The sequence below is a fragment of the Crocodylus siamensis genome, chromosome 1 (genome assembly GCF_052110815.1).
Source record: "Crocodylus siamensis isolate JL-2025a chromosome 1, ASM5211081v1, whole genome shotgun sequence".
Classification (NCBI taxonomy): domain Eukaryota; kingdom Metazoa; phylum Chordata; order Crocodylia; family Crocodylidae; genus Crocodylus; species Crocodylus siamensis.
This window is the reverse complement of record NC_143395.1, coordinates 166,332,253-166,355,735: the sequence shown is the minus strand read 5'-3', so window position 1 is coordinate 166,355,735 and position 23,483 is coordinate 166,332,253. Positions and strand designations below refer to the sequence as shown.

Genomic DNA, 23,483 nt, shown 5'->3' with positions numbered 1-23,483 from the left:
AGGCCATGGGGTTAAGTTGTGGTCCCCAGGGTCTGCCTGGCCTCGACTCTATCCCCACATTGCTTCAGGTGCAGCAGCAGCCAGTTTCTGTGTTTAAGCTCTTTCCTCAGGCTGCTGCTTCCTGCCTGTGCATCAGGGTGGCAGGGCAGAATGACATAGGGAGCTGAGGGTGAGTACAGGGGCATGTGTAGGGGGAAGGGAACAGCGGAAACTGTATCTGCATGGTGCAATGGTGGAGAGGTACCCTCTGCAGAGGTGGAGGGTGCATTGCAGCAGCAGGATGGGAGGGAGGAATTATGTAGAGATGTGCTAATACATCAGTCCATATTGTATTGGCACTGATAAAAGGAAAAAATTGACATTAATTGGCAATCGGCTTGTTTTGCCTGATGTGGCTGATAATGTTGGCGATAAATGCTGCATGCTTGCGTGCAACCACAGCATGCATGTGGTCAAGAGTGCAGCCTGGCAGCTTGGAGAGCAGCGTCTGGGTGTTAAGTCTGTTGGGGGACAGTGGGATAAGGGGGGGGAGAGAATTGGGGTGGGGGCAGATCGAGGGTCCTGTGGTGAGGGAGGCAGGGAGTAGGACTGGGGCTGGGGCTGGGGCTGGGGCAAGGGCAGCCCAGCTGGGAGGGGGCAGGGCACAGGAGGAAGCCATGGGCAGCTTGTCCACAGGGTGGTTCCTGCTGCTGCATGCACCCTAGGGGTGGCATGGTGGATTCTGTGCATGGAACAAGGGCAGTCTGCCCGCTTTGCACTCAGGGCTGGAGGCTGTGCTGGGTTCTTCCCAGCAGGAGGGCTGGGCTGGGGCTGTGCTTGGGATGGGTGGGGGTGGGGTGGGAAGCAATGGCGCTGCAGGGGGGAGCTACAGCCAATTTTGGGTGGCTGTAGCCCCCTCTCCTAGTGCCATGACTGCCCACCCTGCCCTCTCCCAGCCTGAGTGCAGCCCCAGCCCAGCCCCCCTTCCAGGAAGAGCCCAGCACAGTCTCTGGCCCTGAGCATGCAGCAGGCAGTCCGCCCTCACTGTGCACACAGATCCAGGGGGCATGTTCCCCCCCATTCCTCCTTGGGGGGTGCGCACAGCTGCAGGTGCCCCCTGCTACCCCAGCTGTGCAGTGCCTGCCCCAACCCCAGCCCCACTCCCTTCCTCCCTCACTGTTAGGGCCTTGATCAACCATTCCACGCTTCTTCCCTCCCCCACACCTTTTCCCCCCCGCAATAGACTTACCAACCAGATGCTTCTCTCCAAGTTCCTGAGCTGCATATTGGCGATTGGATTGGTATCAGACAATATGGCTGGTTAATAATTGACCATGAGTATCAGACCCAAAAATCTTCACTGGTGCACCCCTAGAATTATGCATGTAACTTTGGGCAACGGAGTGGGGAGGAGGTGGGGACTGTGCTCACATGGCCACTGTGAGGGTTGAGGTGCCCATTCTTGCTCAAGACAGACAGTCAAAAAGCCCAACGCTGAATTGATTCAGTCTTTGCTGCAAAGATTGAATCAATAAACAAATGAACAGGCATTCATTTTTGATTCAGGAAATGCAACCACATGCCTGCAGGGACTCAAGCCAGAAGCCGAGGGGCACTAAAGCACGGCTCTCTGGCTCGCAGCTAAGATGAACTATGTGTTCACTTCCTCTTCCTACTGCCCCCTCTGGGATTTGCAGACCAGAGTCATAGCAGCAAGACTCTGCAGTTGCTCATCACTTCCTCTTCCTGCTTCCAGGTGCCTTTGGGATTTTTAGTCCACAGCTGCAGCCAGCACTAAGCAAGGCAAGGCAGGGCAGGGCAGCTCTGCTCTGTTCTGCTCCATGTTGGTGGAACGGAAATTGAATCCCCCTCCCTGGTCCCAGACCCAAGCAGGGGTTTGCCGGGGGAGGGCAGTTAGCCAGCCCTCACTGCTCCAGGTAAGCAGCAGAGGGGCAGGGCCAGCCCTGCTCTCTGGAGCAGACAGCCCAGCCCAGGGCTGCAAAATGCTGGGGGACTATGATTTAACTTGAACCAGGAAGAGGATTTGGGACAGAAATTTCATAAACCTGTTTGACCTAAACCAGTTAAGTCAGATAAGCCTGGTTAAATGCAGTATCTTAAATCAGTTTCAGCCATTTTGAAACTGGTTTATGTGCACCAAACTTCTGTTCTGTTACAGGTTGAAACCAGTTTCTGATCACTTAAACTGATTTATGTGAAATTTCTGTCCCTAGCCTCTAGGTTTTGCAGGAGAACTCTGGAGATCTCAGAATTGCGATACACAAGCTCTTCACTTTTAACTGAAGGCACTTGGGTGCTGAATCTTTAACAAAGAGCTTTTTTCATGTGTTTTTGTTAATACCTTTTCAACATGAAAAACCTAGATTTTTAAACCATCTTAAAAAAGTATCTCCTCCCAGCCTGGAGTCCCTTCCATGGCAAAACTTCTGTATAGTTCTCCAGCCACCTAAAGAATTTTCCAAGAGACAAATAAGAGTAGGCAAGATCTGGATTTCCAAAGGGGAATTCTCAACAGCTCTATTGAACAGTCTTGACAGTTTAACTGTGGTGCAAACAATGAAGAGGTTTGCCAAACCCTTCAAATAAGCAACAAGCAACCAACCAACCAACCAAAGGAAACCATCTCAGGCTGCCCTATACATCAAAGAAAACAAACAAGGGTACAAACCCTATCAGTTTTTCCTCTGCAGATCACATTTAATACAGCATAATACTCCTACATGGTTGCCTATAGACTAATAGGCAACTTTCACTTATGCATATTTTGATGCATTCTTCCTAATTCTGCAATTCTACAGAAAAAAGAATGGCCAAATAAATCGCGACTCTCCATACACATTTCATAAATTACCCATTTTGAGACGCCTATTTTGGCCATCTAGGTAAATTGACTGCAATGCAACGTGCACAGCAAGGTAAACATCAGAGTGGCTAGACACACATTAACCAAGCAGAAATAAACATAGAGGAGATGTGAAATTTCACAAGGACTCAGATTTCACAGCCTGTTAACCCACAAGACTGTGGACAGCAGTGAGTACAAATGTTACTATATTTTACAGGGTAATTGGAATCTGTTTAATATTTTGTGAATTTGTGCAATAATATTATAAAATGCAAATCACTTAACTGATCCTATGCACCACAGGTCTTCCATGGTTGGTATCACATCAAATAATGAATGCTCAGTTGGCAAACTGGACCAGGAATTGGCAACACAAACACAACTCAATATAATGAGACCTAGTGTGAGGTAGGGGAAGAAATATTTAAGCTAATTATATACTGAATATCTATATGGGATTGACTATGGGGGAAATCTCACAGGTATGAAGCAACTGAAGGAACTTTATCAAAACAATTTACAGATCACTTTCAAGCAACAATGGAAGATAATACTGCATGTGTCTTACCTTTCAATATCATGCTCTAGATTCTGATCTCAGTTATGCTAATTATAGAAAATAATGAAGCACATGGAGTAACTGAGATTAGAACAAAAATTCTTGCATTATTAAATTGTGTTACATCTGGCTGTTCCTTGAATCCACTTGTATGTCATGGCATAATCTTAGATCATGAACTCTTCAGGGCAGAGCCAATCTCTTTCTTATTGGTGTGTACTGTACCTAATGCAACAGAGCCCAGATCCATGAATGGGGGCCTCAGGACACTATCACAATGCAAATAAATATTATAAAAACCAGCAATCCAAGGTGACACTGTTGATATCAAAAGAAACATGCCTTTTACTCCAGTAGCTGGATTCAAAAGCTGTCCCCACATTTCTTACTTTGTTTGAATTAGCCCACAGAAAAGGACAATCTGTATCATCTGAGATAATGGTTAGTTATTGCTTAACAAACTGTAAATTTAACACATTTGTATAGTTCATTTGCACAATACCAAAGAAATGAGATGGAAAATTTGCTCAGTATTCAAAGCCAGGTGAAACAGTGAGGAACATTCCTGACAAGTAACGTCTATCCCATCCTAGTGTAAGAGTGTAACATTAACACAGGATTTGTCTGAGGGGATTAGGCAGTGCTCCAGCTCGAAACAGAGAAGTGAAGAGCCACAAGCAGCATGACAGGCCTGTGTGCAATGCTCTTAAAGGAAGCCATCCTGTTTAGGCATTGTTGCGTGCACAATGAATTTTTAAGCTATATGTGCATTTAAGCTGACAGTGCCTTGTTGCTTCCTTTCAACTTCTACCGCATGGAAGCTAAAAAGGTAGCAGAGCATTTGGTTAGGAACAAGCTCTTCAAAGGTCAGTTGGAGGCAGGCTGGTGGCTGAGAAAAGCACTGAAATACCGTGCTGAAGTATCCTTTATTTTATTAAAAAGTAGTCTGGTATTCTACAGTAATAGCCCAGAACGCTACCATACAAAGTAAGGATACTTCAGTGCTTTGGACTATGACTGTAGACTACTCCACTATTTAGACTTGTAAGGGATGATGTCAGAAATGTTGAAAAGAGGGCAGTATTTCAACATTTCCCAGACCATTATTTTTTTATTGTAAAACGTACTATATTATTCTTTGTATAACAGGATTTATCAAATGCAATATAACCACAGAAGTGTTGCATAAATACAAATAGTCATACTTTATCTTGAATGTTATATATGATATAAATTCTAATTTACTTTTTTGAAAAAAAAATATCAGATCATTATCTGAACTGGAGCCTGTCCCTTTCTTTTGTTTTGTTTTTCTTCTTTCAACAGTTTATATATAGAGAGATATATATTCTTCATTATCATACTGTCAAAGTCATTGAGTCCCATCTTTGCTGTTATGTTTTCTGCAGTCATGATCAGGAATAAAGTCACCAAGAACCAAGAATTAAATCCAAAGCTTCCTCTTATAAACCTGGTTAATATAGGAAAATCAAAGAGGATCTTGCCCCTTTTTTTGTTTGGATTTCCACACTATTAAAAAAATAAAACAAAACAAAACAAAAAACTTACGAAGCTTCATAAACTGGGTCTGCAGAGAGTTAAAGCAAATGTATGTAATGTGACATGCTTTCATGAGGCAGTTAGTATTAAAATCCAGTGGTGTTTCTACAGAGACATATGACTTGCTGAGATGCAGAGGTTCATCCATTTCAATTCCAAATTCCATAGCTCTTTCTGTGTCTGGTCTCATCAAATCCCCAGGATTCATTTTATAGAGCTGCTTGTGAATTGCTGACACTGTTAACCTCACTGTAGATTAAGATGTGCACGCAATCAGGTAGCATCATCATGTGGAAGATTGATATGAAGGAAAAATACCCTCCCCCAAATCATTAAACAGTCTTTATATGTATACACACACGTGTGTGTGTGTGTGTGTGTGTGTGTGTGTACACGCGTGGGATTCATTTCCCCCAAAGTGTAATCACATCAGGAGCAAATCCTCTGCAGGTTAAGGGTCCTCTTCCATCAATGGAATTTCTAGAATACAAAGGAAAAAAAGAGAATTATTGATCTAAGACTGTAATTGTCTTGTGGCAGGGACCCCCTTTTACTTGCTTTGTGCATACTATCTCACACAGCTATACAGTTCTACACAGTTTGCAAACAAGCAATATGACAGTCTGCAATTATGAATAATTTTGGCAGCATATTCTCATACTAGTCCCCCCTCGCTTCTAACAGAACACCTAGAGGAAAGCAGACAATTAAAGCATCCATTGTAAACTTCAAAAGATACACGAAAACCCCCCCTATAAAACTCAAGCTTACTCTATACCCTTTACTACCTCCATGCATTAGCCCTCATCAAGTAGCCACAGACTTACTGGCATTACAACCACCTTTCCTTCCCCCTTGGAATCTCTTGCCCTTACATCCTGTTTAAATTTGGCTTCAGTCCTGCAATGAATTTTGTACAGGAAGACTCTTCTATCAACAAGGAGCCCATGACAGGATCAGCACATCAGGCTTCAGTTCTATAACTAGAAAAATGGAGGTAAGAACACTAGATCCAGACAGAGCCTTGCTAACTATCAAATGCAAGACTGAAACCTCAAGGTAGGGGATCATCAATTTTTCTGCTCTAGGAAATACACCTACATGGTCACTTAGCAGCAATGACAACAACAACAAAACAGCAACAATAATACATATTTATGAGTTATATACAAGTAAACAAGAGCACATGACATTGCTACCTTCAAAAAAAAAAATCAGCCTCCTGGAAACATTCATCTTATTTTGTGTTCCAGTGTCTGAAAAGGTCACAAAGGCAATGGATGCAGGTGTTGCCATGGACGTAGTCTTTCTAGACTTCAGCAAGGCCTTTGACACTGTCTCCCATCCCATCCTTATTAAAAAACTAGGCAACTGTGGCATTGATGCCTACACAGTCAGATGGATTGCAGACTGGCTGAAGGGTCGTACTCAGAGGGTGGTGGTGGACGGGTCATATTCGACTTGGGGGGAAGTGGGCAGTGGAGTCCCCCAGGGCTCAGTCCTGGGGCCTGCGCTTGTTCAATTTTTTTATTAGTGATTTGAATGACGGGGTGAATTGCAACCTGTTTAAATTCGCTGATGATACGAAAATTTGGGGTGAAGTGAGCACGCTAGCAGGGAGGGAAAGACTGCAACAAGATCTGGATAGGTTACAGGAGTGGGCTGACATAAACAGGATGTGTTTCAATACTGACAAGTGCAGGGTGCTGCACTTAGGCAGTAGAAACCAGCAGAACACTTATAGAATGGGAAACTCCCTTCCTGAGAGCACGGAGGCAGAAAGGGATCTTGGAGTCATTACCAACTCCAAGATGAACATGGGCCAATAATGCGAGGTCACGGTTGGCAGGGCTAACCGCACCTTGTCACGCATCCACAGGTGCATCTCAGGTAGAGCCAGGGAGGTCCTCAGGTGATCCTCCCCCTCTATGCGATGCTGGTCAGGCAGCAGCTGGAGTACTGGGTCCAGTTCTGTGTGCCCCACTTCAGGAGGGATGTGGACAACATTGAAAGGGTCCAGAGGAGGGCCACCCGCATGATCCGGGGACTACAGGGCAGACCCTACAATGAAAGACTGCGGGACCTGAACCTGTTCAGCCTTCACAAGAGAAGGCTGAGGGGGAACCTGGTGACTGTCTATAAACTCACTAGGGGGGACCAGAAGGGTTTAGGAGAGACACTGTTTCCCCTAGCGCCCCCTGGCATGACAAGGAACAATGGACACAAGTTGTTAGAGAGTACATTTAGATTAGACATCCGCAAGAACTACTTCATGGTTAGGGTGGCTAGGAGCTGGAACCAACTTCCTAGGGAAGTGGTGCTGGCTCCTACCCTGGGGGTCTTTAAGAAGAGGCTTGATGACTACCTGGCTGGACTCATTTGAGTCCAGTCTTTTCTCCCGCCCAGGCGGGGGGTCGGACTTGAAGATCTACAAGGTCCCTTCCGACCCTACTTCTATGATTCTATGAACATTTACATGGCCAGGGCCTAAAATTTCAAGTGACTGTGTTTATACCACTTACCCTCTCAGCATCTTGATGCAAGTCCTTGTAACTTGGTTCTGGCAAGAGGGAGTGATATGTACCCAATTGCTAGAGTGAACAATTAGTCTGGGCTCCCTAATATTTGTAGTAGGGATTTGTCAAGACAAAAGAAGAGGGAAAAATTGCATTAGATGCTCAAGAATTTCTGTGCTATACATACAGACAGGACCAATTTGTTAACGTACAATCACTCATAATAGCTGAGCGTGCTTTGGCCTGTAAAGGAGTCAAATGGGAAGGATTTAAGGGACTCATGAAAGGGACTTCATGGAACCAAGCTGGGCAGATCAGTAATGCAAGGGGAAGAGAGGAGACATCACAGGTGTATCCACTGCTGTTCACATCCATCTGTCACTGCTCTCCTTGAAGTGACACAGCTACCACTGTGTGCTATGGGGAGAAAGATTTGTCTCCATCCCACTGCTGGAGAATCAAGCCTAGCTAGGAGTCTATAAAAAGCCCAAAGAACAGTGAAGAATTTGTTCTGAAAAAAAAAGTATAAATGACATGAATATAAACAGACACAGAAAACAAGATTGGCTATGGGGCCTTGCCTTGAAGCACAACATATGGCTTGTGTATTTCTGGACAACTGCCTTCAACACACATCCTACTATCATATCAAAGCAAAACTTACCATCTGCAATATCGATACTTGGACTTGAGGATGCAGCCTCCCTGGTGGCACTATTGATCACATCAGTTCTATCTGAAACAGGGTGCACTCCCATTTGGCACACAGAAGATGAATATAAACTTTGGAGAAGTTCAGAGGAGCCTGATATGCTGTCACAGGTCTCAAATTCACTAGGCAATGTGAGTGTATCTGCTGTGCCTGGATAAGCAGGAGGGTTCTGATCTTCTGTCTGCAAAACATGCCCCTGCCCAGAAGAAGATGAGTAGTATCCTGGGGCCAAGCTGTCCAAACCACTGCTCACAGCTTCGTCGTAGGAAGGTAACATGACAGGAACACCGTTCACTACCACGAAGTCAGGGTCACTGGTGGAATTCTCCTGGGCACCTCTACATCAAATGCAGATAGATTATCATGAAGGCTTCAAATGCTTCAATAGCATCTTCAGCTGACAAACGCCACTGAGTACAACATTTTCTAATCATGTGAAATGGAGCTACAGGTTCATTAATATTCACAGGAATGTTTGCTTCATAGAGATGCAGAAATCCATTCAGGCTGATACTAATGTGCAATTTGTTACGATGAGATAAACAAAACTGGTAAACTAAGGCATGGTGTGGAGAGAGGAAGAAAAACAGGTGCATGGCAGAGATAAAGAACATTCTTTCCTATCTCATGCATGAAAATTATCAGGGATATATTGTCACAGATGGGGTGAGTCAATTCAAAGTGTGTGAATCCTTGGAGCAAAAGACTTGCAGCACAATGCAAAATCATACTGAGCTCGTTAGCACTGGATGACCAAACTTTGGGCTTGATTTTGTGAGCCTATAGCTGCCCTTAGTCTGGAAGGAAGACCATTTTCCCCCAACTAGTAGGAAGATATTTTTTTAAAATCCATTTTAGGTTTTATATTTTAGGTCTGTTAATCTAAAAAAATGGCTAACAACAGTCAACAATGGAAGCCCACCAGGAAAGAATTTAGTCCCATGTGCTTGTAGCATATGGAACATCTGAAAGAGGAAGAGGAGGAGAGAAACTTATTTTAGCAGGTTGGAGGTATATAGGCCATGAGGCCTGTCACTGCTGCAGCCTCTTAAAGCTAATGGCTCTAATTTATGTATATAACCATGCCCCTCCACCTGCAGGAGGACATATTAGTATTCCTAATATGCGTCTTTCCTATCTCTCATTACTATAAATCAGGGGTGTCAAACATGGCCTGTGGGTATGCACCAGCCCCGTGCACTGCATGTGGCACGTGTGCAGGGCTGGATCTGGCATTACACACAGCACAGGGGGGCAGCATGTGGCATAGGCTGAATGTGGACCAGCTCTGTGTGTGGGCTCTGGTGCATGTAAACAGCTTAGCACCCGATCCAGCTTGGCCTTGTAGCTGGCAGGCAGGGCTGGTCCAGTAGAGTGCCACATGGGGTGCACAGACCCTTTGTGTTATATAGTATGGTGGGTCCAGCCTTCATGCTGTGTGCAGTGCAAACCCTGAAGCAGGGTTGGTGTGTGCTACATGCAGTGCAGGGGGGCTAGACCCAGCCCAGACACCACATGCAGCACAGGGGTTGGTCTGAACATGGTCCAGTGACTCTCATCTGACCCATGGGGACAGATGAGTTTCACACCCCTGCTATAAACGATGGAAAGACAAAACTCAAGAGAGAGAGAAAAAAAAGACAGATAGGTATCTTACCTAAGAGATTAAGCAGAGACTTGGGAACCAGGAACAAGTCTAAACCCAGGTATGACAATAAAGAATTTCCGTATTGTCCTAATAGATCATGATGGCATGTAAGGGGATACATTTAAGTACCTAAATAACAGAGAGTCAGCCAAACTGGACATGTTCCAGCAGCTACAACATTGGAGGCACCAAGATTCATTAGGTGCCTCCCTTCTGGCCTGGAAGTTCCCCCAGTGTCTAGACTGGGATATTACATTTCCTCAAAAACAACACAGTTCAGCCACCCACCCAGCCACCTCCCTCTTACCTAACCTCTGTTGTAATCCAAATCAATACTGGCAGGTGCCTAACTTTGTCTAAGCCCCTGATCCCTCTGGCAAAGTCAAAACATGCCTCACAAAAATGTCTGATGCTGAAAGCAAGCATACTGCTTAATACCAATCAGAGCAGGAAGACATGCTCACTTTTCGCCCAATGGTGTAGAGCAGTGCTGCTCAACCTTTTAGCCCTGTGGGCCAGGTGAGTGGTGCAGAGGTGGTCCACTGGCCAGAACTCTCATGGGATCAGTGCCTGGATCAGGCCCTGTGCCACCCCAGCCTTGTGTGTCCAATCCAGTGCTCAGGGCCACATTATCCAGCCCACCAGGCTTCCCATGGATCCATAAATTTGGCAGCAAGGGAGTGACAATAAATGCTGCTACCAAACCCCCACTGCCAAATTTTCAGACCCATGGAGAACCCACTGGCTGAATGACATGGCTCTGCGGACCACATCTGGCTCATGGACTGGGGGTTGAGCACCTTTGGTGTAGAACACTTGTCTAGGAAGTGGGAGGCCTGGGTTACAGACCCTCCTCACCATCAGGGGAGTCAAATCCACACTTCCCATTATCCAGAGCACTGCCCCGACAACAAAGCTATGACCCAGGCAGGGTCAGGTGGCTTCACAGTCTGACTCTCAGTGCACTCTTTTTGGGAGTGGGAGGGGTGGGTATGAATTCTCTCTGGGTGAGATAAGCTTACAGTGCAGATCACCTGTGCCCTGGGCACATGTTTCTACCCCTAGACTGCAGTTAATACTGGGATGTCTGGATCTTGGCTTAATGGCTCCTTTCTTGCAGACCTGAGTCAGATACCTAAGCTCTGGGAAGGACTAGGAGTTCAGACACACCCTTGGCATAGCCTTTGCTGTTGGTCACCTATAGGTGGCTCCTTGCTGAATGACTTGGTGATCTGTAACCCTGTAGGGAAGCACTGTAAAAGATACCTGCTCACACCCTTCCTGGGTGCCCCTCTGATCCCTTTCCCATACTTGATCTGCTGCTCCTCCTTCTGCTTCTTGACCTGGGCTCCCTGCCTGACTTTCTGCTTTACTTTCTGCTCCATGCCCTATTTGCCACTGTGCTGCCTGTCCCTTCTCTGATCTGCTGTGTGCCATACACAAAGGCAGCCCATGCCACAGGCTGGCCAGAACTAGGAAAAGAAACTTCCAACAGAATTTTCACACAAAGATTTCCATTGGGACAAAGACATTCACTTACGCTCTTACACTACTAAGCCCAATAAACCATATTTTCTCACATACAACATGTGCCCTCTTCCCAAAAGTCAACACTAGAAATTGGGGTGTGTATTGTAAGTGAGAAAATACAGTTATTACTGCATCTGTATCTTAAGTTTCTGCAGAAGGTGAAAGTAATGCTACAAATGGAGTTGCACAGTGACCAAGCTAAGCTCCCTAGCTGCTGCTACTCAGTTACTGCTACTTGCCCGTATTTTCAAGGAAAACACTTTTTTCCCATTCTGCTTGTCAAAAACAAGGTGTGTATTTTATCTTGGGGGTGTATTATGTTATAAAATGCAGTATTTAAAAGAGCCTATTCACCCAATTCCTGAAAACTGACATTTTAAAGTGAATGGTTAGGTCAGATATGGGGGCTTATGTCAAAGTCCCCAAACTCTCAATAACAGAGTTGTAATCAGCCCCATAATAAATCCAACAAATGATGCCACTGATTCTTGTCCCAGAGAAACATAGAAGTACTGTAGAATTCTAGCAGTGCCTCCATACAGGCTGAATTTTTCCTTTCTGTTTTTTATTGTTAATGCAAGAAAAAAAGGGTATTTGCAAGAATCACCTATCATTTTGTGTCCTCTCCAAGGAATATTCAGTGCAAGAGCTAAATTCAAGTGTTCAGCCTCTAGGGAGCAAAACATACAAACCTTGGAAGGAAATGTGCCTTAAATTTGGTCTGGAACATCCTGGCTAGAATAACCAACAGAAGCACTAATAAAACACTGGTAGCAGTAAATGCAACTATTTTCCATGTAGTCAAGAGGGTTTCCTGTGTATTTGGCCATGTTTGCTCTGAAACAAAGAAGGAAACAAAACAATTGCATTAGATTATTATTCTTGCTATTATCTCATATTTACAAGGCAGTAGAAGGCAGAGGCCCCAATCAGGATAAGAGACCTACAATACCTATGGGGAGAGAGGGCTAAGTTCAGTAAAGAACACAAGTTACTACAGAGTTAGGCACGGCAGTTCCTTAAGCTTAGGCACCTGGCCCTCAGAGTAGAATCCAAAACCCCAAGCTAGGTGCCTAGACTCCCTACACAATGCACGGGGAGTTAGGTGCCTCGTAAAGGAGATCTAACAATCTACATGCTGAGCAGGCAGCCACCTGGAGTCAACCAATATCCAGCACAGGGACATGTCTGAAAACCCTGCCATGGTGCTTAGGTACCTCTGTCAGGGATGCAACATAAATGCCTCCATCCACTTGGGAGCAACAGCCCAGAAGCCAGAGGGTAGGTGCCTACAACTGTTCTCTGAAAGAACTATGCAGTTCAGTCTTCATAAAACACGGGTGAAGAAGCAGCTGACTCAGCCCATGGTTAGAACACTTCCCCAGGACACTTCTGTATTTAAGGCCTCCCTCAGCTACAGTTCAAATCTATTTCTTCCACCTGCAAAAAAATTGCCTTAGCAGTAGTTCTCAACCTTTTTAGACTCAAGGCATCCCTTGGAAAATGTCAAATCTAAGTTTTCATTTGATTTTTGATTAAAGAAAAATAGGAGAGCCATTCTTCTGTTGAAAAACTTCTTTACTGTTGAAGCCCCCAAGGCCTGGAACAGACTTCCCCCAGAGGTGGTGCAAGCACCTACTCTGGACACTTTTAAGAAACATTTGGATGCTTATCTTGCTGCCGTCCTTTGACCCTGGCTGATTTCCTGCCCCTTGGGCAGGGGGCTGGACCCAATGATCTTATGAGGTCCCTTCCAGCCCTAATGTCTATGAAATCTATAAAAATACTCAGAAAGACCCCAGCAGGTCAGAGTAGTTTTAACACTATGGATTCCAATTTGAAATCTCTCGTGAATCCTACCTGCACATCTACCAGTGGTAACTTAGCATGGCAGCCTACATCAGCCTTGATAGGATCTCAAAGCACAGTGGGGTGCCGCAATAGGTTGAGAATTCCTAGACTATAGGTTAGGCTGTATGGGGCACACTACATGCCTCCTATTGTTGCAGGGCCACTGTGCAGCAAAGAATGAAAGACTGAAGGGGCCAAAAGGAGAAGTGAGCAAAAAGGAGCCAGCCTCCATAGTCTGAGTTAGGGCAGTGGTTCTTAACCTTTCTAAACTCAGGGCCCCCCTCAAAAATGCCAGCCCTTAGTTTTCACTCAATATTTAAATTTGCAAATTTTTCTGTTGCAAAGAACTCATAAAGCTCACAATGGCTCAGAATGTTTTTAATGCTATAGAGTCTTATTTGAAATTGTTAGGTTTGTCTTGTGAATTACGTTTGCGCACCTAACAGTATTAACATTGCATAGCATTCTGTGGCACTCCAAAAGGATCTCATGGCACCCGTGCTGAGAATCAGCGAGTTAGGACATTCAGCTGTGACAGGAGGTCCTGGATTATTTCCCTGGGGAGAAACTGGAACCCAGTGTTTCCCTTGTAAAATTTAATCACGAGACAAGAGTTCAATAGGCAGTGTCATTCTGGGATTATTCTGGTTTTGTAAAAGGTCAGAAATGGTTCCTTTAGCATTATTTTTTACCTGTTTTGACACAGTATACTTGATATGAGGGAAACCATTCTCCAGACTGGCAGGTGATGTATTTGTAATCATTGGTGAGACTGTAACCAGGATCACAATAGAACTCGACCACAGTTCCATGGTTGTAACGTTCACAAGGCCGCGGATGGCATATATAGTCTCCATGAGTCACCATCGGAGGTAGTGGACAAACTTGGGCAAAAAGAAAAAAAAAAAGAGGCAAAAAAAATCACCAAAGTACCTGGACTATATGGAATAACTTCAGTGCACAGATTTAACACGATACCCTGTAGTACTAAATTCAGACTACCTGTATAACGGAACCCCAGACAAGCACCCTTATATGCTACCAAATGCTGTCAGTAGCCTGTATTCTGACTAGGAATGCTTGTTATCTCTTGCCCTGTGTGCAGTGGGGAGGGTAGGAAAGAGAGGAGTAGGATGTATGAATATGTAGATGTGAGCCAGAATTAAAGGCAGAAAACCAGCATCACACAATCTCTTTCTGTGTCAAGTGATTCTTTCGATTAGGCATCCAGAACTCAGCACTACAGTCCCATTTATGCATATATTCTTAACATTATTAAATGCATTACATGCATTAATTACAGTCTTAGATATCTTCTGCTATGAAAGCAGCTGCACGTGCTGTGACAGATATAGGACAGACAGCATTACTTAGCACTCTAAAGTGTATTATTTTAAAATTGGTGTCAGAATATGACATCTTTACACAGTACCACCTTACTTTGTGAATACTGCCTCTGACTTCAATGGGCCTGCTTATGAAACATGGTATTAAAGGTAATGATTATGCATTCTAGCCCTGTGTTAATAAAGGGTACTACAATGGTTATGGGATAAATGTTTTATATATACGTTTTAAAAAGACATGAAAATAAACAGAAAATGCAGTTTGTTCAATAAACTGAATGACTGAAGGAACATTCTCTAGCAAATAAGCAGTTGCTGAACGCACTCAAAGATGTTTTTTGTGTAATAGAGAATAATAATTGATCACTATTAGGTAGTGTTTCCAAGCTACAGCAAAACTTGGCTGCTGTTTTGTTTTATAAAATGGCTACACATTGAAACAAGAGTCTGAAGTATCTGAATTAGTTGAACGGGTCAATTTATTTCCCTTCAAAAACAGTAATAAACTAGATCAGTGCCCCATCTACAGGCTGCTGTGTTTATTTCATGCCTTTTATGCAGCGAAGACTTACTGCATTGATTTAAATAATGAAAATGCCATTTCTCTAAACAGAATCTCCCCAGAAATCACAATTCAGTTGGTTCTCTGAATCTTGATACTCGAATAATATATTTCAGCAGTATAAAAAATAAATCTACCGCTTCCTTCCCAAAACCAAGTCATTAAACAAGCCTTTAGGAGAGTCTGATTATTATGTGTAGCATTGTCTATCCCCCTGGCTCTAGAGAGATGGTCTTATTTGCATTTTTACTGGCAAGACTTAATATTAACTAATTCACACAAAAAGCAATGCTCTGCATACTTTGCAAGTGGACTGAACCCATGGGAAACAGGACTGATTTATGAGGAAGTCAACAAGAATTCTGAAGAGCTTTACTTTTTTCTCGAGAACAATTCCTCAAAGGGGCATCAAGATGGCAAGTGAAAATGCTTTCTCTCCCCAGGGCCAATAAACCGTCACTGTATAAACCTATGAAAGCTACAATTCTAGACCACTACCATGAGATCTGGCATATTTTCTTACCTACTTTCATTTTCATCTTCCTTTTCCCCCTTGCCATATGGACTTCTCTGCAGTTGGGTTCAAGGCAAGCCTTGCAAGTTACAACACACTGCCGAAGATGTGTCAATACCTAGCACAATTCCACCAATAAGCAAAATAAAAAGGCTTCTTATCACAGAGAGTGACTGCTTTGAGAAACAAATTTCTAATCTCTGCCAATACCACCTGCTGCTTCTCCAGACACGAGTCCCCAGGCTATTAATGACATTAGGGACTAAATCAATCTTTCAAATGAAAAAGATTAAAGCACCAGTCTTCTAGTATTCTAAGTAAGCCCAGTAAGAAGTCATTTTTCAACAGCAAGATTAAAAACAATACATTTTAGACTCAGATATGATGCTGTCACAACTTGCTTATAATGGGAGATATCTTTTATTAAGCTCTAAAAACAGGGGCATTAATCTTAATGTGCTCTAGTTTCTTTATAAGAAAACTGACGCTGGTATCACCGCCACGGTTATTCTTCACATTTCAAGGGAATCTCTCACATTGAAGCTGCCTCTCTGTTTCTGCAAACAATTCTCTTTTTGTCTGTGTAGAAAATTTGTCTGTGGTATACGTAAAATGACACAAATCTATTTTAAGCACTCTTGCTGCCAATGGCTATTTATTAAATACTCATTATGAGCAACAGATGGGGAAAGAATGGAGTTGGTTTGAAAATGAGTGGGTTAATTCACTACTCTGTTTTTACTTTGGTTACTCAAGAGGGTTTTTCCCTTACTTCCGGCCTGCCTCACTAATGAATTTTATGCTAATCCAGTCTAAGAAATCCTCAGCACTGAAGGAAGTGCATGGAACCCATGCAGGCCAGTGTTTAGATTTGAGCTTGCCATGTGAGCTGTTGATAGTGTAATCAATAACCCTCAACTTCTCAGAGCCATTTTCAAATCAAACAAACTACATTACAAGCAGCCCTTTAAAATCACTCAGTTATTGAGGATTGAGCAACTGGTCATATTACCAGTTCTTTTATCAGCACATTTGTTGTCAATACTTGCAAGAGTAATAAAAACAGCACTATTGTAACAGGCCTTTTCCTAAAGCTGCTGAACACCTTTGGCTTCCAATGAACAGGGGATCACTCAGATCCACACAGGATCAGACACTAAACTATATAAGACGCGTTAATGTGCATTAAAATGGTGAAATTAGGCTAACTGCACCTAAATTTGATACCTGCAAATGCATGATTAGGCATGATTAGTTAAAGCACATTAATGCACATGTAGAAGTGACCTGGCACTAACTTTAGTGATAGGTCTGCTCACCCACTAGGGACACATGGCAGAGCTTCAGGGATTTGTCATTAACTTTAGTGCCAAGTGCATTAAATTTAGTGCCAACTCCATGCATGTGTAGACACCAACTAAAAAAACAAAACAAAACAAAAAACCACTTAATAAAAATTAGCTTAATGCACATTAAATTTAGTCATGCTTAAATGCATGTGTAAGCACACCCTATGAATACTTAATTATAATTGGAATCCGGTGGATCTTTGTAGCTTTTCAAAATCTGTTTCCTGCAAACTCTCACATACCACACACACATTGGTTACACAGCTTAAAAGGCACTGTCAGATCAAATATGGCCCCAAAGTTAGTTTACCAAACTTAACACCAATCAAGACATTTAAAATTAAGCATTCCAATGGACATCCAAAAAAAACCCAAACAAACAAACAAATATCCCTTATGTTTGCAATCCAGATTTCAGCCTTGTGTTGATGCATAAGTCACAAAATGAAATTGACCACAAACTAATTAAAACAAACAAAAATGAGGTGGAAAAATCTATTTTCATCCTCTAAGATGAGAGAAATGTGCAAAATAAACAAACAGAGACAATTCTATTCCACTTCAAAGATTCTTTTAGCTTTACAGATCTGTGGTGTTACTTGGAAAGGGTATTTTTAATAAGTTATTATTTTTAATGTGTAATATTTTTAATTGTAACATCAATAGATTTATTCACGTCTATAATTTCATAATTCTGTTAGGATTTATTACTGAAATTACAATCTTCAGCTTGGAGAATCTAAAATCACCATCTTTTCTGCAAACTGGAGTTTAAAAATGCCAGTTCGAGGTTCTCAGTTCTTAACTAGGAAGCTCTTCAGTCATGTGTGTAATGCATGTCTTATCTGCTGCTGATTTTGCAGTATGCCACACTGGATAGCCTTGATCAAATTACCTTTGTCTAAAGACCCTTGCCTTCCTGCATCTCCTGAGAATTCAGTCCTTCTGGCAATGCTCACAGATGGTAGGAGGTTTATTCTCAGTTTGGATGATTTGCTGGGTGTTTTTCAGTTGACTCATTAACCAAACACCCATCTTTCCCCCAATAGCCGAAAGAACAAATATGTCTGTATAACAGTGGTTCTCAACCTTGTTAACCTGAAGGTGCCCCTCCATAATTTTTCTGAATTTAGCAGCACCTCAGTTGACAGTCACCAATAGAACCATAACAACCCCCATGTCTGTCTGTCTGTCTCCCCCCCCCCGGGATGCTCAGTACTACAGCTGGTCAATGAAGCCTAAGGGATGTGTTCTCCATTTAATCTGATAGCCTTCCACAACTGTTCTTAATGACAGCAGGAGCTCCAGGCTCTTAACAGAGATAAATCAAGCCTCCCTACTCTCCATTGATTTCAGTAAGGGATAATGACAGCTCAGTAACATTTTGGACGTGCATAAAGCCTTGAGAATCAAGCCCTTCTAAAGCTTCACCTATGCTAGCTATGAGCAAAGCATCCATTTAAGTTAGATATTTCTACAGAAAAAAATGAAAATAGATGTTCTTGTTTACAGTGTGTGCAGTATAAACACACACAGGAGCTGTCAACTAGTGAAGTGTTTTCAGGCACTGGGCCCTTGAATTTTACTTTCTAATCCAGTGATTCTCAACCAGGGTTCCACGATACCCTGGGGTGCCACCAGATCCTTTTCTGAGTGCTGTAGTACAGAGCTCCTGTATGATAAAGTGCTATAAAGTAAGTACAGCACCCCATGCCTGCCCCAGCATCCTTCAGACAAACAGCACCCCTGAGTGCTCCTCAGAGGGCTGCTGCTGCTGTCCCCCTGCACTCTGAAAGCCCCTGTGCCATCTACCCCCATGCTCTGAGCACTATGTTCTCCCACAGGCAATACACAGGGCTATGCTCCTTCCATGCTGCTGTACAAGTCCCTGGAGGAGCAGCCTTACTGGGGGCCACCCTTGTTCCCTCCAATACAGACCATGGCAGGGAGAGGGCAGGCAATGGAAAGAGCAGGACACAGGAGGATGAGGTCCTGCCCCCACCACTCTCACCTGGCAGCAGCCTTTTTAGCCTCAACAAACCCCTCCATAACTTTTCTGAATTTAGATTATACCTCAGTGATTCTCAATCAGGGCGACACTAAATTAATTCAAGTTATAGAGAGCCAGGGGTCTAACCTATTCTGTATGTGTGCGCATGTGTGCGTGCATGTGAAAATGTGAGTATGCTCACATGTGAGTGTGAAAATACACGTGTGCACATGCATATGAGAGAAAGAGAGAGAGAATGTGCGTGTGTGTGTGTGTGTGTGTGTGTGAGAGACAGAACGTGAATGTGAGAGTGTGTGTAGAGAGAGCAAAAATAGTAATTTTCAGTGCTATCAAGAAAGGCCCAAATTATGCCCCTCTCCTTGTTAGTCTGAATCATGGTTATTATCTGTTGAGAGAAACAACAAGAACACAACTAAGCTGGACATAAGCCTAGGCTGAGCACTAAAATTGCATTCCTTTTCAGTGTGGCACTGTCAATTACCTAGAACAAGATTATGTGCTACATCTCCTGATGGAAACACCATGGCATACACATAACCCACAAAAAAGGGAGGCGCAGAGGTAGCTTTACACCAACAGGCTCCTCTGACTTGTGGCACTCTCCACAGTTCCCTGCAGGCTACCCTGCCATTCAGTTCATCATAGCAGTCAGCACTATGACCATATCCCTGATACCAGGCCTTGGAAAGTGGCAGGGGTTACAGGGCGAAGCCACTTACTACTTAGATTCTACAGAGGGGCAGAGTATTCCCTCAGAAAAGCTTCCTGCTCATTATGAACAAGTGGATTTCAGATAATGCTGTAGTACTGAACTGTGCACAATGCTAACTGTAGGGGAGATTCTTGGCATTGACATAAATACAATTAACCTTAATGGTGAAACAAGAGACACTGATGTTACCTTTTAAAATAACTAAAGAGGAAGCTGATAGTGCATTACAATTAATCACAATGCACCGCAGTTCCATACCTTAATCTGCAAAGGATGAAACCACACAGCTATTTTTCATCCTGCCTAGTAGGTTTAACTTTCAGGATGGTGGGTGTTGGACAAGCTATACAAGCTTTGTCTTGGCTTCAACATATGGCACTAGCAATACAAGCAACCTATTTTCTTGACACAGTGCATTTTGGACTAAAGACTTAATTTAGAAGCCCATTTTGGGCCTGTGAATTACTGGAGCTAGTGGTCCTCTGGACTGCTGCTGCCCCTGGAGCTAGTAGCCCATATTCTCTGAAATGGCAACCATTCTACTCTCTATCACTGCTGGGGTAGCTTCAGAAGATCCCAGCACATGGCTAGATTTTCAGCATTTGACACAGGAGGCCATCATCAAAACATAGATGCACTTCAAAAATATAAATATCATTCTGAACGCAGTGCACGACCCTTCTCATTACTTTAATGGTGAGCCTTTGTGATGAAGCCAGTACAGTTTGATATGGAAAAACCTGGTATTCCTGTGAAGCATACCGCAGCTGTGCACAAAAGAAGAGAATGAGAGATCCCCTTTTACCTCTCTTGTTTGTCATTCTCAGATACATAGTGCCACACTTAAACTCATACCAGTCAGCCGGATACCAGCCATCTGTACGCCTCTTCAGTGTGCAGCCCAAGTCTCCTTGTCTACCAGAAAGGCAACAGAACTTCAGGTTCACTAAACTGATGTTAGTGCCAATTTGCTACTATATTGTCAGCCAAACTCCTTCTCCGGAGTTAAAGGGAAGCAGGTGGTAATGGGAAAGCTAAGTAAATATAATATTAGTTTCAAGGTGACTAAAACTGAATAATGATTTTCTGATGGTGCAGTTCATTTTATAATAGTTCACCATAGCCTTCAGTCTTCAAAGCATATGTTCCATTAAACCCCTGGATGCTTTTCATCCCATTAGTGGCCACTGAGTACCCACTGAGTGAAAGGCATTATTTGTTTCACAAACTCAGTTGGGTCAGCATGGCTGTTGTGCTCATCAGGTGTGGGAAATGAGAAGGAGCTACTTAATACAATCTAATCTACTTCCTAAAACATGGAGTCATGCTTCTCTGAGAGCAACGTTCAGGAGACTGTGTACTAAAATCATTCCGTTTATCTTCACACTAGACCATTATGTTTTTTCCCATCCCTTTTCTCTTTACCCCACAGAAAAGAGGTGACCCTTTAAAGGCCAATGCTGGCAATATATTAGCTGGCCACAAGACAGGAGAACCATGGAACAAGATATATGTTCCATTCTATTCTTGCCGAAGTGAAGGGTTGCCTCATCCCAGATACCCTAAACATCACAGACCAACCCCAAGAATGGCAGGTAAAGATGCCTTTTCTGCCCTACATCAGGATTTCACAAAGGCAGTACTATATGCATGCCTCACTCCACTCATTTAGGATGGCTCCAAAACATCTGGGGGCCTCAGGTTCCTGATACAATGAAGTATTGTCTAAATATACTACTGAAGGTAGTTACCTCAGGGCACAGCATACACAGCTGTACAATGTGAAAAATGAGATTTCCAAAGGTAACTTATAAACAGAAAGAAAAATGTTGTTTGTGCCATTCCCTGCTGCTCTTATCAATAATGTTATTAAGGACTCTTCCCTAGCCACCAGCCATGGGTCCTGCAATGCCACCACTGCACTGCCAAACCCCTAAAACAAAGGAAATGCACAGCTAGGGAATTATTCTTTCACCTATCCACAGAGCATGTAATTAAGTGTGTCTGACAGACCCTGCCACTATAAAAATAACTATCAACCTATTTTTCACACTGGCACTACACCACAAAGCTTTAACTGTAACCTCATGCACATGTAACTCATTTTAACACAATCCAGTGCAGGGATGACTACAATGCATACAGAGTCACGTTCAAATAAAGGGAGACAGGGATTAGAATCTGCCACAGAGAGGATTTTTCTCCTAGGAGTATGCCAGAAATTTGCATTAGCATGAACAAATGAAAAGCCTCAAGGGTTTTAAGCAATCTAATTAATAAAAGTCAGTTTATTAGATTGCTAGGATCTAAATTGGGTTCTTAAGTGTCTCCACTTAAGGCATTGTAACACCTAGGATTAGAATTGCTCTAGAGGGCAATTCAGTTTAATCAAGATGGGAGCGGAGGATCTCCATCCTGTCAATGGAGAGAAGCACCTTAGTCCACTGTACCTAAAAGCATTCAGCACAAAGAATGAAAGGCAGACTCTGAAAGCCCAAAGACATCTAGAGTAGGGCAGTATACACAGAACTGCCACTTTTCATGGAAGCTTAGAGACCTGACTCATTCAGTTCATTAGACACCTCTGTTGGGTTGAAATTCATAATGCTTAGTAACACATTTAAGGATAGCAGCCTAATGATTTCTGCACCTAGGAGCAGGTGATAAAATACTGCCCCACAGCCTGCACATTGGGGCGCTTGCACAAAAAGTGGGAGACCTGAGACATTTTTCCTATCCTGAAGAGCTGGCTATAGAATGGTCTAGATGAAAGGACTTCCCACCCCTACTGCTGGAGCAGGGCCAGTGGGCAACTGAGCATACAAGAACATGGGGTCAAATGAACAAACCAGAGGATTCTGACTCTGTAGCTTAGTGGTTATAGCACTCTCCCCGAGAAGAGGGATGAATATGGGTCTTTGCTGCCAGGGTTATTTCTGGCTTTTTAGCATTGACTGGCTTATGAAAAATACAAAAAGAATCCTAAGAGCAAGGGCTGAAATCCAGACAGGATCATAACCTCTAAGCCAGGGGTTGTGAACTGGGGTATGCATACCCCCAGGGGTACTTAGAAAGGTCTTTGGGGGTACCTGTGGGTGGGTGGGCGGGCGGAGATGGAGCATGCCTTGTGGTGCAGCGATGGAGTCTCCCTTGGCATGTTCAACCCTTATATGGGGGAAGGGGAGGGGCACACCAGGAACTACCGGTCCCATGTGGCACATCGTGGCACCTCCCCACCCCCCACCCCAGCTTGCTCTCTTGACTGGCTGTCAGGCTGCCACCCTCAGCCATCTGCCAGTGGTAGTGGCAGTGGCAGCAGCTGTGTGCAAGCTCTCTCCCCATTCAGCCCCTCCACTATGCGCACCCTGAGAGGACATAGAAGGTGTGCACCCCCAGATCTGCGTGTGGGGCAGAATGGCATGAGGTGGGCCGAGGCCAGGGCTGCACTGGGCTCTTTCCGATGGGAGCCGGGCTGGGTTGCACCAGGGTTGGGTGATACTGGCATTGTGAGGGGGGGCTGCAACCCTTTCTGTAGCACCCTGCCAGCACCACCGCCCACCCAAGCGCAGCCTGCCCCCACTGGGAAGGGCACAGCTCAGCCCAGGCCCCAGCCCACCCCGCATGCAGATCCGGGAGCACACAACCCCCATGCTGTCCCAGGCATGGGCTCCACCCAGCTGTGCAGCGCCTGCCCCTCCCTTACCACAGGGACCTACAGGAGTGGGACTATGGGGTAGGGGTTGCAGCCACCCCAAAATTAGCCACAGC

The 23,483-nt window shown here is 44.0% G+C and overlaps 1 protein-coding gene and 1 long non-coding RNA gene across 8 annotated transcripts in view; one reads left to right on the top strand and one right to left on the bottom strand.

The window, feature by feature from the left end:
* The first annotated feature begins 1,180 nt into the window (after window positions 1-1,180).
* LOC149873617 (uncharacterized) overlaps window positions 1,181-23,483 on the top strand; it is a 32,551-nt gene continuing 10,248 nt past the window's right edge. The window contains exons 1-3 of one of the 3 annotated variants that reach the window (XR_016442458.1): window positions 1,181-3,253; window positions 5,885-5,961; window positions 20,543-20,671. This is a non-coding gene — a long non-coding RNA (uncharacterized LOC149873617). Of the gene's footprint in view, window positions 3,254-5,884; window positions 5,962-20,542 lie in introns of all 3 variants that reach the window. The other 2 variants (XR_016442454.1, XR_016442451.1) reach the window with 2 other exon arrangements.
* Window positions 4,496-23,483, bottom strand: part of SUSD4 (sushi domain containing 4) — a 142,701-nt gene continuing 123,713 nt past the window's right edge. For 2 of the 5 annotated variants that reach the window (XM_090048182.1, XM_090048160.1), the window contains exons 6-9: window positions 13,914-14,105; window positions 12,063-12,207; window positions 8,145-8,530; window positions 5,794-5,947 (exon numbers count right to left, since the gene is read on the bottom strand). In XM_090048182.1, the coding sequence (XP_089904308.1) occupies window positions 5,898-5,947; window positions 8,145-8,530; window positions 12,063-12,207; window positions 13,914-14,105 (773 nt within the window). In that variant the 3' untranslated portion in view covers window positions 5,794-5,897. Of the gene's footprint in view, window positions 5,445-5,710; window positions 5,948-8,144; window positions 8,531-12,062; window positions 12,208-13,913; window positions 14,106-23,483 lie in introns of those variants that run through there. The other 3 variants (XM_090048168.1, XM_090048174.1, XM_090048191.1) reach the window with 3 other exon arrangements.